This window comes from Camelus ferus, chromosome 9 (assembly GCF_009834535.1).
Source record: "Camelus ferus isolate YT-003-E chromosome 9, BCGSAC_Cfer_1.0, whole genome shotgun sequence".
NCBI classification, from domain to species: domain Eukaryota; kingdom Metazoa; phylum Chordata; class Mammalia; order Artiodactyla; family Camelidae; genus Camelus; species Camelus ferus.
In genome coordinates this window covers 23,794,303-23,812,182 of record NC_045704.1, presented here as the reverse complement: position 1 = coordinate 23,812,182, position 17,880 = coordinate 23,794,303, and the positions used below count along the sequence as shown (strand labels likewise).

The 17,880-nt window shown below is 46.9% G+C and overlaps 1 protein-coding gene across 3 annotated transcripts in view; it reads right to left on the bottom strand.

Moving 5' to 3' along the window:
* The window catches only part of ANKRD27 (ankyrin repeat domain 27), a 42,909-nt gene that overhangs the window by 22,574 nt on the left and 2,455 nt on the right, over positions 1 to 17,880 (bottom strand). For 2 of the 3 annotated variants that reach the window (XM_032486206.1, XM_032486208.1), the window contains exons 2-12: positions 11,355 to 11,486; positions 7,438 to 7,548; positions 5,456 to 5,612; positions 4,592 to 4,746; positions 4,073 to 4,132; positions 3,938 to 3,991; positions 3,760 to 3,825; positions 3,596 to 3,672; positions 2,817 to 2,938; positions 1,658 to 1,736; positions 1,022 to 1,154 (exon numbers count right to left, since the gene is read on the bottom strand). In XM_032486206.1, coding sequence (XP_032342097.1) covers positions 1,022 to 1,154; positions 1,658 to 1,736; positions 2,817 to 2,938; positions 3,596 to 3,672; positions 3,760 to 3,825; positions 3,938 to 3,991; positions 4,073 to 4,132; positions 4,592 to 4,746; positions 5,456 to 5,612; positions 7,438 to 7,548; positions 11,355 to 11,456 — 1,116 coding nt within the window. In that variant the 5' untranslated portion in view covers positions 11,457 to 11,486. The remainder of the gene's footprint in view (positions 1 to 1,021; positions 1,155 to 1,657; positions 1,737 to 2,816; positions 2,939 to 3,595; positions 3,673 to 3,759; positions 3,826 to 3,937; positions 3,992 to 4,072; positions 4,133 to 4,591; positions 4,747 to 5,455; positions 5,613 to 7,437; positions 7,549 to 11,354; positions 11,487 to 17,880) is intronic. The other variant, XM_032486207.1, reaches the window with a different exon arrangement.

Here is a 17,880-nt window from a genome sequence, read left to right as displayed (position 1 = left end):
ATTGTTTAGAAGCAAATAGAAGTCTTCTCATCAGAAAAAAAATGAAACTATTCTTTTTTGGGGGAAAAAGCAGTATACAAGATTAGCTACGATATCACTTCAATGATGTAAAGTATACACAGATAGGAAAAAAACTGAAAAATACACAAACATGTTAATAATGAATGAATTCAGGGAAACTTCTTGTACCCGAGGGCCCCTCTCTGGGCAGGCCTATGTTCTTTTCCAGATGTTTCTGTGCATCATTACTTAGGAGCTTCTAACATCAGGAGAAAATTCAGATCAAGTGAATGTCCAATACTCAGGACCCTTGGTTTTTCATACAGAAATCTCTTCACTTGATTGATTTCAACTATGTGATTTCTGTGAGGACGCTCATGTTCTGCTGGTCAGTACACAGTGAAATAAGCCAGCAGTGCAACCTTGGTTTAAGGGTCTCACAATCCTCGTGGGAAAAGGATTGCCTCCGCCAGCCAAAGCTCCCAACCAAGAAAATAGTAAGAGGGCCACTGAGTCCTCAAGCTGCAGACGTTAGTAATCACATTTCTTGGAGGAAGATATAGCTCGGCGTTAGAGTATGTGCTTAGCATGCACAAGGTCCTGGGTTCAACCCCCCAGTACCTCCACTAAAAAATAAAATAAAAAATTAATTTAAAATAAGTAAAGAAACCTAATTACCTCCCCCAAAAAACAAACAAACAAACAAAAATCTCATTTCTTGCTGATGGTGGTCCCTGCTCCCAGCTTCCCTTCCTGCCCGTGTGCTTCTGAGGACAACAAGGATTAATGCAGCAGGAGTGGGGGGAACGTGAGCGCCAAGGACACCCCGCCAACTTTCACAACCAACTGGGTGCCAGGTTTTCAGTCTGCTGGGCAGCTTTGAAGCCTCGCAGCCCTCAAAGGGCTCAGGCCCTGTGTCCTCAGGAGAGCGTTTATGAATGCCCGTCCCCAACACCACCCTCAGAACCCCATCACACATGCCATGACACCCACAAGGAAAAGGGCAGGAGGGAGAGCTTACCGGTGGCTTGACGGAGAGGTTTCCCTGCCGGATATATTCAATCGCAGCCTCGATTGAGGTCAGGCAGTATCCCAATTCATCCTTGGCCGAGATGCTAAACCTGAAGTTTTTGATATAACTCAAATTTGCCATCCTGATGAAAAGAAGGAGAACGTTCCGTTGTTGTGGACTCAACTGACACCTGGGCGGAAACAAGGCTAATGGCTTGGTCGTCAAGTTGCTTAGCAACAGGGAGCTACGGCTGCTTCCGTATCTCTATTTAGCGGGTGCACACCTAGGAAAATCAGTCAAGCTCCTTGTCACTGTCTTGGAATAGGCTCGTTTTTAGGAAGCTGGTTACTGTAAAGTGAACTTGGGTTTCTGTGGGAAAAGGATGGGCTTTGGAGACAGACAGACTTGGGGTCAGCCTCCGGCTCAGCCACTGGCTGGCCACGCGTTCCAGAAATGGGAAACAAAAGCTCTCTGGGCCTCAGTTTCCCCGTCTGTAAGTGGACTGAAAGGCAGCCCCTGCAGAACGAAGGCAGGGCGGGTACGGCACCAGGCTCAGAAGGGGGGCTCAATTTCCAAGAAGGGCACTACAACAATCACGGTGCAGGGCTGCTGTTTTGAAAAAGCATCTTAACAAAAAAAGATTACCAATTCGGGATCTCTGTTTTCACAAGCAAATATAACAGGACTGATAGCAGATCGTCAGCACACATGGTCTCCAAGTTCACTGCAAAGGGGGGAAACACACGTTCAAAGCCGTCCCAGGATTCACACGGACCGACACACGCACCAACTCCCTGCCACCACTCAACCCACAAAACCACAACCCAGGAAGGTGACACACCAGGGAGAAATGCAATTGCACAGTATCCTTTCTGGTGTCCTGAGGAGACGTCAGATCCCAGGGGTAAACTAACGCCTGGCATCCTCAGAACACGTGTAAAAGCAGAAAACTCCAAGCAGACTACCCCTTGCTTCCTTCCGGGACAGATAATGAGTCCCAGGAAGTCAGTGATGGTGGATACAACTCGAACAAGGGCCTGAGCCACTGCCAAAAGCCTCTTTTCTCCTGGGATCATTTCTGTTTTACACTCTGAGGAGCCTAATGAGTCTAATGTTCACATGCAGCTGGACTCTACTCATTTTCGTTGAAATTTTGTTTCAGTAATCCATCCACATGGTGAAAATTTCAAACAGTACCTAAAGAGCAAAAACCATGCACGTCTGTCCCACCCCTGCCTCCCGGACTTCCTTCCCAGAGACAACTGCTGCTGCTTCCCACGTGTCTTTCCACAGACAGTCTCTGACTCGCCGTGGTACGTGTGGATGTCCAGCCCCCCAACCTCAGCAATGCTGCTGGAAGTGTACCCTATACACTCCTGCTTATTTCACTTAATACGCTCGGCACACCGTCCCCTAGCTGCACACACAGATCTGCCTCCTCGTTACTTTTGTCTTAGCTTATTTTGTTCTGTTTTACTTCTTCTAACGGAAAATTTTAAATATACACAAAATTAGAGAGAACAACCTAACAAACAGTTGAGCCCCCAGGTACCCATCACCAGCTTGGCTTGTTTTTTGAGGCCACTGCTTCTCTGACACCCTCTTCTTACCCTAATCACGCCTGACCCACCCTCTCACCCCCGTTCCTAGGCACCCACTCCTCAGAGCAGAATCTCAGGCAGGGATGCTCTGTTGCACATCAGCCTGTCCTTATGACCCTTTGAGACGGCACTGCTCCTTGACAGATGTTCCAATCTGGACGCGTGCAGCTACCCCACGGCCAGCCCCTTCCCCGGGCACAGACCTCTCTGGCTAGGAGACTGGGTGATCAGCTGCACCACCTTTCGCAAACAAGCCAGCTTCTGCTGCGGTGAGGTGCATCTATTCAGCTGAGCCAGCTCCCTCTTTGCACGAGGTATGTTGAAGCTGTAACATAATTTGGAAGGGGACGACTGAAGAGCACGGTGCAAGGGCCCGCCTTCTTGGAGCTAAGCACATACCTCAGAGTTACATTTCTTATAGCAAACCGCAAATAAGGAAAAACAAAAATAGAAACTCAGAAGTAATCTGACTCAACTCAGTGGCAAAATATGACAGCTTTCAAGGTCCCAATCATATAGCTGCACCAGAAAATTAGAAAAAAAAAAAATCAATCATCCTCAGCCCAAAGGGTGGAGGAAGAGTTTAAACATAAACACTTTAGACATTTTTGTATCCTAACAGAACTTAAATTCAAAAGGAGGTGCCTCTATGGCAGGGGTCCCTCAGATGGGCAGGTGAACAGAGCCGTCGGCTGCAGGACCCACCTGGGCAAGTTACGTGCCCGCCCAGAGACCAGCCGTGCAAAACCCCATCCCCTCTGGCTCCACCCACTGGCACGCCGGCAGGTGGGCATGGGAGAGTGACAGCTTCGAGACAGTCATCTGCCAGCTTCAGCCCTTGATCCCTGGTCACAGATAACTGCCCTGCACCTCGGTACGAACCACATGAAATCAGTGCCGCCACCACTGCTGAGGGCCCTGAGTCCCGGGGACACGGCGCCCCGGCCACCAAGGACGCCGCTGCTGCAGCACAATCCCTTACCTGAACTCAGGCTTCACACCGATCTCCTTCTGCTGAAGATCTTGAAGGCTTCTTGTGATTTTGTTAAAGGCAGCATCCTAACAACAAATTTTAAGGAAGCTTCAAATCTCTTTAAAAGCTCAGAGTAAAGCTTCCATCCTGGGCGACGGTGATGTAGAACCTACCTCGCTTGCCTCCATGGTCCCCACGTATTTAAAGATCAGATCGTAAATATCATGCTGGACGTACATCTGTGAAACCAACGGGCCCCAGTTCAAGGTGCGTGGAGGGCGACACAGAGGATGACACGGAGGGTCCCCCGCCGCTGCCGCCTTCCCTCCCGCTGCTGCCCTGGCCTCTTACCTCTACCGCCTGCTTCATCAGGTTCATCTGGGCCTCCTGCTTGGCAAGCACTTTCTGGAGAACAAGAGGAGTACAGTTATCGAGCTGGGACGGGCACGCGGGCAAGTTCTCCCTTTGGGAGGTCGTGCTGCTTACCAGGTGGGAGTCCCTCAGGAGCTGCTGGAGGCATTTGGTGTAGAGAGCATTCACGGAGTCCTGTGCGACACAGAACAGAGACACAGGTCATCCTCATAATCCAAAGCCATAACACAACACCCAGGACGTGTAACGCAACCTGGGGCAGAACATTTCACAAAAAAAAAAAACGTATTTCCTGGGTGATAAGCTCTAAGTCCTAATGTCCTAAGTCCTATCAAATCAAGGATGTGATTTTTTTTTTTGCCAACTTTTCTTTTTAGGTATATATATATGCATTAAGAGCAGAAAAAAAATCCCTCTAGGGTTAAAATAGATGATAACATTTATTGCTACACTTTTCTGTGATTTTCAAGTTTTCCACGTGTTCTGTACTACTGCTATAGGTAGAAAGAAACATTTAAACAAAACTGCCAACAGTGGAGGCAGCAAAGTTACAGAGTGAACCAAGGGGGAACCCGGTGCTCTGAGCTGGCCTGAGATGGGGCACGCCTAGCAGAGCAAGATATGGCTACTGACTATGTGATGACGGAGGCTCTTTCTTTCACACTCTCTGAACGTTCGCTGGAAAGAGGCGATATTCCTGTCAAATTTCTCCGCATGTCTTCCCAAAAACTCTCTCACATCTTCGATGGTTTTTAGGGAAAAGGAATCTGAAGATGTTGAAGGTTCTTCTGAAAAAGAGACTGAGGGTCAGGCTGGCTGAAGCTTTCACTGTTTCCACCAGGGCAAGTCCCACAATCCTTTGCCTTGCTCTTCTAGGGTCTGAGGCTCCATCTTCCACGGGAGGAGAGGAATGATCTTATTTCAACATCCTGCCTAAGAGCAGCCCAGTTACAGGACAACTGGGGTCCAGAGAGCCTGGTCCTCTTAGAGACAAAACCTCAGCTCCTTTGGGACCATGGACGTGACCCGTGAGGATCTGGTGAAGAAGTCCTGATTCCTGACAATAAGAGTCTCAGACAGCATTTGGCACATTAAATCTTACCTCAATTTCCTGGAGCACTGAAGAATTATTATCCATTAAAAATAATGAGATTCCAAAGAGGCACAGCAGTGAGGCTGGGTGGCTATAAGGTAGCCCTAAAGCTGAGGCCCAGAGACAAAGCCAGGGCTACCACTCTGCACAACTCCAGGGGGCGACACTGATGTCTACAGGTGTAACATCCAACAGATGCAACCATGCACAGCAGCCTAATCCATATCTCCTGAGCTCGAGTTGACTTTTTGATTAAGTTCTACGGGGAGTTATTGTAAACAGTTGCACGGGTTTCTAGTGGCCTCTTGAATATTTTATGGGATGTTTGTAACAGCTCTGTCAGGAGGAAATTCAACAAGCATGTTTCTCCAAATCAGGAGAAGTGGGGCTTTCTCCCAGAATACCTGAACTCTCTCTCTTTTCCAAAGGATGGGCTATACAGAGTATGCTGAAACCTTCTTCTTTTTCATTGTAGAAAGTCTCTTCGAAGAGAATGGGCACTGACAGAAGACAGGCGAAACCAGCTCCTAGTTTAATCCTGTTTCCTTGGATAAAGACATCCTGGAACAAGAGAGCCATCACTGCACCAGCAGCAGCCAGTGTGACCACCGACCTCTCAGCCAGCCCTGCCACTGCCCCGGCCCCCAACAATCTGGCACGTCACCCCACCTGCCTGCCCTCCCTCCAGGGTGGGTTTGTGGGGACACCAACCTTTCTAGTTTCCTGATCCTGAAATGCTTCCTTTCCTGCGTTCACCCTGTCCCTGGGACTACGTAGTACCCTGATCCTTTTCACATGTTGCAACAAGAAAGCATTAAGCTGCTCCTCGGAGCAGAAGAAAACCTGTACCCTCAGGGAAAGGTAAAAGAAGGCTCTCCTCTCTGAATAAGAGACCAGGATGACCGGTGCTGCAACGTGGAGGGGCCGGAGGATGCAAGCTGCATCCGCTGCACGGCTCACCACTGGGTCATGGCTGGGGTGCCTGGGAAGACCGGCCACAATGAGCCCGATGCCTCTGTTCTCCTGGTAGATTTGGGTACCACGAAGAGAACAAGTAAACTGACCAGTGACTGGCAGCTGTGGTGAGCAGATCCCTGGCAGGAAAACAGCAGCATACTCAGGAGGCATGGGGCTACGGTCCCCCCACCGAGCTGGTGTACTGGTACCCCCAACCCTGCCTCTGACCCTGTCCCTCCTCAACTCCCACAGCGCCCACAAGCCCAGCTGCAGGAGCATCACTGGTGGGGACCCCTGACCATGGGTCGGCTGAAGACCACAGCCAGTCCTCACTGGGGAATGGAACCTCCCCCTCTCAGAACCCATCTGCTTCCGCTTACAAAATGAGAAAATGCCTTCCCCAGAGTTAACACCAACGATGAGACAGGCCGGCGTCACGTGTCTCCTGACATGATACAGTGAAAGGGGTAAAGTGCCCTTCCGAGGCGTTCCACCAAAAACACACAACTGCGATCTCACCGCGGGGGAACGTCAGAGAAACCCACACGGCAGGAGATCGACAGAGCAAGACAAAAACATCGCAGTCATGAAAGACAGACACTGAGGAACTGTTCCCAAGGGGAGGAAACTAAAAAGACGAATACACTGCATGATCCTGGACCTGACAAAATAAGTTTTTGGGTTTGTTTTGTTTTTTGCTATAAAAGGATGTTACAGTTAGCACAGATTGCATAAGGACAGTATGCTGGAAAATCGTATTCTATCAGTGTCAAATTTTCTAAGTGTGATCGCTATGCTGCAGTTACATGGGAAATGCACAACGTTTTGGAGTAAAGGGACATGGTGTCTGCAACTTACTCTTCCTGAAAAAGGTTCAGAAAAAGTAATAGTGTGTGTGTGTGTGTGTGTGTAGACAGACAGATGGGGAGATAAAACAAATGTGGCAAAAATGCTAACAGTTGGTCAGTCTAGGGGAAGGGTATGTGAGAGTTCTCTGTACTTGACTGAAACCTTCCATAGGTTTGAGATGATTTCAAATCAAGAAGTTCTTCAACAATGAGAAAATCATCCATGACGTCCGGTCTGTGGTCAAGAAACTGACAAGCCTTCAAAGGCGCTGGGATAAGCAACTCTCCTTGACAGGGTCTCTCTGTCCCATGACAGCGGTGTCCCATGACTCCCCGACTCCCTGGCAGAAGCCCCAGGGGCTGAAGGAGAGGTGCCCGGCCCTCGCCTGCTCCGGGCCTCAGCCAGGGCCCTGCTCCCCACTGCCAGCTCCTCTTCCCTGACAGGCAGCAGGGCTGCTGTGGTGTCAAAGCTATCATGTAACAGAGACGTGAAAAGGGTGAGAAGCGGGATTCTCTCCCCTCCCCTGCTCCCACATGCTGAGTGAGTGGCCTTGGTTGACCCACCAGAAGTGAGTGAATACCTTGCCATTTAAGGTCTGAAAGTGTTCCTCCACCGGGATCAAAATGTAGGACTCAAACTGACAGGTAGACTGAACACTGCTTGACAGGCTTCCTTTGCAGGGTACTAAGATCTGCAAAAAAGAAAAAATTAGGGTGACTCTTAAACACATGTGTCAGTTACAACTTTAGCAGAACAGGATGCAGCCAAAGATGCTCCCGCTGGAACTGCTGTGGGGACCTGCTGGCAGAGAGGACACCTGGGGTCACTGGCCAAGGTGGCAGCAGCTGATCTGTTGTCATGGTGATGGAAGCTGAGGCTGCCCCCACCCCTGGGCAGAGGGAGGTGGCACAAGCCTCTTCCATCTCAGACCCCAGACTGGCCAGCTCACTCCCACACCGCTGGGCCCCTCCCCACAGCTACCCCGGGTGCCCCACTCTGTCCTCAACAGGACTGGGAATGATTCCAGATAAAGAAAGGATGGTTTGGAAAGTACAGAAAAGTGAACCTACAATGTCACACGTAATCCCACCGCCTGGGGGGTAAACACTGCACACTGAAGATAGTTTCCTGCCCATCTTTTTCCTACATTTTTTTAAGCCTAATTGTGATTACAGTTGATAAAATACAGGCCACAGAATCACTGCTGCTTATCGCAGGCTGCCACCTCCACCAGAGAGGGTGCCAGACTCTTATCTGTGGGGCCGGCTCAACCTGAAATGTGAAGTTTGGACCCACTGTGGCCACCACGCTGACCAGGCATCGGTTTCTCTGCTCAACACAGCAAAGGGAAGGAGCTAGACTCTCAACCTGCCTTCTGCCCCAGCAACCACACTAGGATCTGTGCTTGGCCCCGGGACTCGTGTTTAAGAGCAGTCTCTCATCCTTGTAACCCTGGAAACCCAGCATAGTGCCCGGCACGGTAGGAGATGCTGGATGTTTATCAGATGAATCCCTGTACTGAACAAATCCTGAGAACTGGGCTACAGGCCTCAGTGTCCTTAGTTGGGCTGCATAGATATTTACTTGAAAGTCAGTTCTTTGGAATGCGGAAGCCTGCTGCTAGGTTCCCAGGAACCCCATAATTAAAGGGCTCCGATAAAAGGAACGAATTTAATCTCCTTTTATAATCTTTCTTTTTCCTACAGGCAAATGAACCCACCCCCAGTCCACTTGGGGAACCTGGAGGACTTTCCCCCGATGCCCCCGGGACAAGAGCCCCAGGGGAGCAGCAGGCCTGTCTGGCCAGCTCTGCAGAAGCCACAGCGCATAATTAGCTGGATCGTTCTAAGAACAGGGTGACTATTAGAAGCAGGATGTGGGTGTCAGGGGCCTCTGGGATTGCACTCTGCGGAACATGGGGAAAAGGGCTTCCACCATCCAACCAGAGAGCGGATGATGGCAGAGGGTGCTGGCCTGGACGCGGGGGCAGCCCTGTCAGAGGAAGGTTTGGGAAGGAAGTCAAACTCGAGGAGGGGCTGGGGCAGGTTGCGGAGAAAACAGCCAACCTGCACCCTCGGCTGCCACACACACTACTGCATGAGGATGAGGGGGCCCATGAGCTCAGCTTGCAGGGAGAAAGAAGGCTGTGGGGCAGTTAACCCTTGGGATACACATGTTTCAATGTGGTGATTCCTACAGCACAGGGAACTACAGTCAGTACCTTGTAATGGCCTATAGTGAAAAAGAATATGAAAAGGAATATATATATATACACATATATATATATACACACATATATGTGTATACACACACACACACACACACACACGCCAATATGCTGTATACTAGAAATTAACACAACATTGTAAATCGACTGTACTTCAATAAAAAAATTAAAATTAAGAAATTAAAAAACATAAAATAAACATAAAAGTGGTGATTCCACATTTTCAGAGTCCAGTGAAGGACTCTTGACTTCCCAGGGCAGATTCAGGGGCTGCCAAACCTGGCTCAGTGGCCAAGCCCCATGGAAAGCAATTCGGCATTCACCTGCCAAGGCCACATGGATCCCTTAGAGGTGGCTGAGAGGACAAGCCCTCCTCTAGGGGCAACTGGAGTATTCTACTGTTTCATGCAACCAAGACATGGATGGAGCATTAGGACAGATTAGACAGGGATGAGCCGGAGCTCCCACCACACAGCCAACAGGGGGCAGGCTGAGCGGGGCAGCCTCCCTAGGCCCTTCCCACAGCTGACTTGTGCTGAGAAGGGGGCCTTACTGATTCTCGAGTCCACTGAACAAGGCCAAGGAAGGTCAGAAATCCAGCGCTGCCAAATGTGGGCCCCACTTGGCTCCTTGTGGATCTCAGGGGAGTCGGAGTAAGGGGCCTAGGGCACCCCTGGGAAGGCGGGGTGACGCCGTTTAAGAAGCATCTCCTGCTCCTCAGCGAACCCAAAAGGAATGTGTCCAAGATGCTGAAGTTCTTCTTCAAAATTGCCCTTTTACTAAAGTGAGCTTGTGTGGGATTCTACTACTTGCAGCTGGAAAAGCACCTACTGGGTGACAGGAGCCGGGCTCAGTGCTGGCAACACAGTGGGGAGCAAGACAGACAGGCCCTCCAGAGCCTCCTGAGAGAGAACAGCGTTCCACGGCGTGGCATTTTTACAAAGTGAGTGACAGTTACCAGTGATAACACACTCTGATCTAGACACCATTTTACAAGATATCAGAGAACCAAGATGGGAAAGAACTTTTTCCCAAATTAGCACAGGCCCTCCCAGTTAACAGGATGGCTTGGCACCCTGTACTTTTTCTCCATGACACTCACCACAATTACAATTAGTACGTTATTTACCCAGAACGTGACCATCTCTCCCGCTAGAATTTCAACTTCATGAGGGTGAAGACAGTGATGCGCAGTCACATTTTTGGCTGAAGCCCCAGCATCAGACATAGTACCTTGCAGAGAGCAGCACTTAACTCACTACTGTGAAATGAAGGGGTGGCAGGGAACACCTTCGGTGACCTTCATGAGATTTTAATTTTCTACTTTGGAAACAGCTGTATTCTCTCATTTTTTTTTAAATAATAAACTTTATGACTTCTAAAATCCAAAGTAAAAAAATTCTGGGAAAAAAAGATATTAATCACAAAACCAGTCATAAAACCCAGAAGGGACCTGGAGAAATCAGGCTTCTGACGGCAGAGGGGTGGACTGGGTAAATGTCAGCTCCCTGAGCTGAACTGACTTCTCCTTTGGTTCAAATCCTCGGCTGCATCACTTGGCAAGAGAGGTGGGAACACAAGTGTGAGAGAGAGGAGGACAACACACGAAAAGAGGCCCCGTCGCAGACGGGTGGCACAGGGCACCCAGCTCGCCGTGCCCTGAGGTGTGTAAATAAGACTCCCGCCAAGTGCACCAGCCTGGGAACCGGAACGACCTGCAGTGCGGGGCCTGCCCTCCCTCCAGCAGACGCCCCCACCAACAGACCACGGCTTCCCTACTGGTTCCTGTTCCTGGAGGCTTTGGAGGTTGTGACCTCTATTACAAAAGTTCTCACAGTTATTTCCCTTTAGAAAATGCCTTTAGAGGTGACACATGTGTGATCACACACTCCCTTATTCTACGGGAGTGCACACCCACCTCAGCAAACAAGGACATAGGAGGCCTCGAGGAGGAATACGATTTCTGCCCTCGAGAAGCCCTCCTGGTCAACATGGAAACAAGAGAAACAGAAGTGAATACTGTGAGGCCAGTGACAACAGGGGCTGGGAGTTCAGAGGAAAGATTACATTCTGGGCTGGTGAAGTCCCAGGAGGCTGCCTGGAGGAAGCAGCTCAGGGTGGTTCATACACTGAGTGTGGTCTGGGGCTTGCTGCACTGAGGTCTGTACCTGACTCCCTCTAAACTGAAGTCTACCATATTTCTGGCCTTGTCAGCACCGCTTGGTCCACGCCTGGTGGAGGAGGACAGCCCACAGGGTCAATGCACTTACAATGCCATGGGTCTGGGCCACCTTGTTGCACAAGTCAGGACGCCACTTTTGAAGAGCCAGATAGAAAGGATTTTTCAGGAGATCTTCATCATACAGAGCCATATGGACTTCAGATGGGGCCAAGCGAGTCTCCTGGAACAGGAGAGGGAAAAGCAATAAATGACCACTTTCAGATTGATCTAATGCATAAAAGTCTTGATCTGGAAATTTCTAAAAAGCATCCCTGACACAGTAGTATAATTCGACTCTATAGACCTAACACACCATCAGGAAAGCCTAAAGATAACCCACCAATTCCAGGATGACTTTTTTACTTTTAAATGTATAAATTATGTTCAAAACATCAAGTTGAATTCCAAGTGGCAAAAGTAAAAATGGCCATTTTTAGAACATCCTACATGACCAAAATTATGACATTTTAAAGCTATGCGTATGTTTTTAAGGAAACTTTTTTTTTGCTCTTTTTTTTTGGTGGGGGGAATAAATAGGTTTATTTATTTATTAATTTCTTTAAATGGAGGTACTGGGGATTGAACCCAGGACCTCATGCATGCTAAGCATGCACTCTGCCCCTGAGCTATACCTCCCCAATCCGCAAAAAGGAAATATTTTAAGCATACAGGAAAGTAGAGTAATCATGCAAACCTACTTGCCTCAGATTTTCTTTTCAGAAACCAAGCACATCAGAGTAGACTGGCTCCCCCAGGTGTCCCTCCCTGATGCCATTCTCTCTACCCCTTTCAGAGGCAACCACTATCCTCAAGTTGTTTGTATATCCTTCTAGCTTGTGCTTCTGTTCCTTTTACACTCATGTATCCATAAATAATACATCATTTTATGAGCTTCAAAATCTACATAAATCATATCACACTATAAGTAGTCTGGGACATACCCTTTTCAATCAACGTAATGTTTTCAAGTTCTATCCACGCTGATCCATACAGCTCTCATTCCTTCACTAATTTCTGCTGTGCGGTATATTTTAAGGGAACATAACAGAATTTATTTATCTAATACCCTACACTTAAAGTTGCTCCCACATTTTAAGTATTACAAACAATGCTGAAATGAACACGCCTCTACCCCTAGGTGTTCCTGGAGCACCTGTGCTACGAGAGGCACTGCAGGGCGCATCCACCTGCACGTCACCAGGATGCTGACAATGCTGGACCGCTTCCTACCTCCATGCAAAGTCCATGAGCAGTCCCCTTCCTCGTATCACATTCTAGCCAACACTTTAGTATTGTCAGGTGAGTTCATTTCTGCTGGTCTGAGTATGAACTAGTATTTTGCTATTTTTAACTTTCACTTCTCTGACTAATGAAGTGGAATATCATTTCCTTACATTCTGTAAATTATCTTTTCATGTCTTCTGACCACCTTTCTCATGGGTTGCTGGCCTTTTTCTTATGATTGGTAGTTCTTTATACACTGATACTAAAAGATATTGTAGAAGTCCTCTCCTAGTCTGTGACTTGACTCTTCATCTTTCCAAATGGGTGTTTTCAGAAAGAGAAGTGTTTCATTTTAATGCAGTTGAACTTGTCAATCTTTGCCTTACTGGTCAGTGCTTTTTGGATCTTAGGAAATCCTATCATTTTACCCCATTATAAACTGGTTTCACCATCCCCTACCATGAGAAGGTGAAGTCTACTTCCCCACCCCTTGAACCTGAGCCGGCCCCGGGACTTGCCTTAACCAACCAAGAGAGAGAATTGATGCTCCATGATTTCTGGGTGTCAGTCTCAAGACACCTTGCAGATTTCACCCTCATTCATTTGGGGAATGGAGAAGCCCATGGGGTGAAAGAACATGGCGGAAAAGAGAGGCCCAGGTGGTCCAGTGAGCACAGTCAGCCTGTCAGCTAAATGCAACCACACCAGGGAGCCCAGGTGAGACTAGCAGAACCATCCTGCCAGCCCACAGAATAGTAGCAAATAACAAACTGTTAACAGTTTTAAGCCATTAATTTTGGGACAGGCTTGTTATGCAGCGAAGGCTACCTGAAACCACATCATTTCCAACTCCAAGGCCACAGCATAGTTCCTGTAATTTCTAAGAATCTTACTGTTCTTCATTTTCAGGTATTCAATTCATTTTTATTTTTATACATGCTATAAATTGGGCATCTGATTTTTTTTTCCAAAGGTAAGCTGTCTTAGTCTGCTCAGGCTGTATAAAAAAATACCATAGATTGGGTGGCTTAAACAAGAAACATTTATTTCTCACAGTTTCAGAGGCTGGGAAGTCCAAAATCAAGGTACCAACAGATCTGGTTCTTGTTAAGGGCCCACTTCCTGGACTGCAGGGGGCCACCTTCTCGCTGTAGCCCCACATGGTGGAGAAAAAGTTCTCCTATCTCTTCCTCTTTTTATAAGGGCATTAATTCCAGCATGAGGGCCCCACCCCCATGACCTAATCTAACCCCAATTAGATTCCGAAGCCCCATTTCCAAATACCATCACATTAAGGATTCGGGCTTCAACATATGAATTTGGGTGGAGGTGGGGGACACACACACAAATATTCAGTTCATAGCATAAGCCAATGGCCCCAACATCTTTTTTTATACATTTTATCACTTTCACAGGAGCTGATAATGCTACCTTTGTTATACTCCAAGTTCCCACATACGTTTGGCTTATTTCTGGGCTCGACGGTTTCAATGGTCTTGATTAGTGCCATCCAACAGATTTATGTAAGAAATGCAATTAAATATACATTATGCATCATTACATATGTAATTTAAAATTTTCTAGCAGCCGAATTAAGAAACAGGTGAGATCAATTTTAATAAAACATTTGATTTATGTTAATATAGCCAAAATATTATATTTTCAACATGTGATCATGTGAATAATTTAAAATTATTAATGACATAGTTTACATTCTTTTTAATGCTACAACGTCTTCAAAATCTGATGTGTATTTTTCTTCTCAATTCATGCCAGCCTCATTTCAAGTGTTTAATAGCCACATGTGGCTAGTAGCTATTATATTGGACAGAGTAGGGCTAGAACATACTATTTTACATGACTATGGTTCCTAATAAGCATTGACATCTCATAGAAAAAATGGTCTCTCCCCTTGTTCTCCAAAATTGTCTGGTTATTCCTAATTCTTTATAATATCACATGAATTAGAATCAGCTTATCAATTCCATGAAAATTCCTGTTGGGATTTTTATTGGAACTGTACTAAATCTATGGACTGGAAAGTCAGCATCTTTGTAATAATGACTCTTATCATCCATAAACATGGTATGTCTTTCCACCTACATCTTCTTCTATATCCTCCAATTAAATTCTCCATAAAGATCATAGATCATGTATGTTTATTAAACATTATATTCTGTATACATTTGCTCCTGTTGTGCATAGGGCTTCCAGTGCCCCCGGTCTGCTCCCCTTACCGTACATCATGTGGTTCTACTGAACCAGAGATGAATATGAAAAATGGGCACAGAGAAGGAGTCAGAGTTCTAGCCATGTCATTCCACCTCTCTGAGCCTCCATCTCAGTCTATGCAACGGAGAATACAAATAAACAGCAGTCTCGTAGGATTCCAGTTTACGTGCTGCAGTCGCGATTTTTGCCACACCGCACACCAGTGTACCGCCACTTACTGCTAGCTCACATGGTGCCTTTACGAGAATCAGAAAAAGGCACCCATCTTCCCAGTGGGTACAGTCCCGTGCCAGGGCACGTGGCTTGGTAAGCAACTCATATGCTATGTATCAGCAGTTTGCCAATACAGCCCCTTCTCCAGGGAAGGGCACTCGTGCAATAAACAACCTGCACAACTGAACACAATGGCTCTGTTGTTAATGTTTGACACTTTCCTTTAAACATCCACTCCTTTTTTTTTTAAATGGTAAATTTTTGAAAAGTGATTTACTTATTTATCTAGTTTTTGTGGGGAGGAGGTAATTAGGTTCACTTGTTTATTTTTAGAGGAGGTACTGGGGATTGAACCTAGGACCTTGTGCATGCTAAGCGTGCACTCTACTGCTTAAGCCATACCCTCCCCTCCATCTACTCCTTTTTAAAATTTACTTTTAAAAGAATCCTTATTACTACTTTAAATGGAAAAACAGTACCACTTCCCATTAAGAACAGATCACCTTAAAATTAAAAATTATAAAACCAGTTGACATTTAAAACCTAGCTAGATGCTACTGCCTGCCAAAGGTTCTGAACTTGAGCCTGAAGCCTATTCTCTTCATTAAGAAGAGAAAATTAGCCACTATTAAAGAACATCAAATAAACTTATCCTTGATACAATCATATGAATAAAATATGTGTGAAAAACTGAATTACCTTCTCACTATCTAATATTCCAAAACGGCTCTTTGGGAAAACACCAGAACAGTATGTATAAATGCATTATGAATTTTATCCCTTATGGATAAAGGTAAAAACAGCCACCATTTGAGAGCATCCTTGGTCCAGCACTATGATAACTTCTATACATCCTCATCCCATTTTAATGCTCATAATAACTGTAGGTATCATAAGCCCTGTTTCACAGATGAAGAAACTGAAGGTCAGTTGGTCAACTCGAGGCTAGACAGTTGTTAGAATTTATTCCAACACCCATCCCTTTAACCACTATACTCATCACATAAAATGAATATGCCTGGATGAAGGGTTATTTCATGAGCCATGGACGCACAGATTCCACACTTCATTTCTCCAAAAGGAAAAGTCCCCATGACAGACAGCCCACAGGCTCCTCACCAAATTCCCTCAGTCTGTTCCAGTCTGAGCTGTTGAAGAAGGCCCCTGAGCTCCCAGCAAATCCTCTTAGGGAGAAGAGCCTAGCATGAAAATGGCTACGTATAATCCCTTCCTGGGCCCCAGCTCTGCAACAATTTTGGTATTTGAATGGTTGAATTCAATTATTACTGGAGCCCAGGGAATCCTTTCATACAGTCCCGACCAGAATAACTGGATAATTCTGCTGGGACAGAAGCACAAGAAAACAAAATTCTTCCTGGTTCCTGACACAGCTGGTTCTCCGTGACAGAGCGCAAAAGATAAGATGCCTTGGATAGGAACCACGTGAGAAACAGGATGCGATAAGGTCGGACTAAAGCTGAGAAGGGACACTCCTCCTGCTCCTCAGATAAGACGCTGGCAGAGCACCAACACTCCTGCCCTCAAGATGGAGGGGACGAGGGTAGGCTTTGATGCAGGAACTAAGGATCTGGCTGGGAAGCAAGGAATGTGCTCCAGGAGAGTTAAAAACAAACAAACAAACAAACCAGAACAGTGCTAGGAGAGGTAAGGACCACACAGAGAAGGGAGCAGCCAGGAGGGGGCTGGGGTGGGGAGTATGGAAAGCGTCCCTAGGAGGGACCACAGCAGAGCCAAAGGGTCAGGAGGTTCCTATGGGCACAGAAAACTCAACGGTAAACTTTTTTTGACCAGATGAGAAAGTGAGTTTCGAGAGATAACAAGAATCCAAACAGAGCAGGTCAGAGAGAGGCAGCAAGGGAAGCAAAGGGCCCTGAATGCCACGCCAAAACATTCAGTTCAAACGCATGAACTGTGTAAACACACGTGACTGTCAGCAAGCATGGCTGGTGAAGGGGACAGAGCTGGCTGTTTTTCAGTCCAAGTCACCTGCTTTCTCCTGGACATCAATCCCCTGGTTGCCAACAACTAAATCCTCTGTCGAGGAGTAGGGATTCAAAGAGCTCTGGCCAGCACTGTTCCCAATCTTTCTGTCCCAGTGTTAAAAATATGTTAATAATGCTTAATGCCAGAGTTGAAATCTCATATAGGCGTACATGTTTAAAAATACTTCAACACCCTGACAAGTTTACTTGTAGGAATGAGTTTTATATTTTAAAATAATATGCAAAGTAAACTGGAAAGATGTGTGAATCCTCATATAAACCTCCTTAAAAAAAAAAAAAAATTCCACCCTTGCCTGAGTGCAAATGATGGAATGATTTACAGACAATCCAGTGAAGTTAGTCAGAGAAACCAAATACCTCTGAACGTGAGTTATCTGAGGTTACTCTGAACAGGAGAGCTAAGCGAGGCCCGAAACCAGCACAGGGCATTTTAGGAGACAGTGTGCACACTCGTGGTTTTGTGGTCTTCAACCGTCCTGCCAGCCCGGATGAGTCGGGTGGTCAGGGACCGTCTGGTGACAGTGTGCAGCCTGGCTCAGCAGAATCTAACACAGGAAAGTCCGCGCCTCCCAGAGATGCCCTCCCTGCTGAAATCTCACTCCTGCCGTTCCGGGACCCTGACCAAAGACCCTGACCGGGCATAGTTTCCAACTGATAAGCCAAATCCTCCAGCTGGCTTAATTTGTGACTCAGAAGTAAAAGACAAAAATGGAAAACTTTCTGTGCATCTATGTTTAATACCAAATGGAAGCAATCTGATGATGTAATGTGTGGTATTACAGTCGCTCATGTGCTTCTGGCCTGTAACGTATATGGCTCCTGTCCATATGTCTCTCAAAGCTCTCCTTCAAAGCGCTTTGCAGCCTGGCTCGCTGCAGGCAT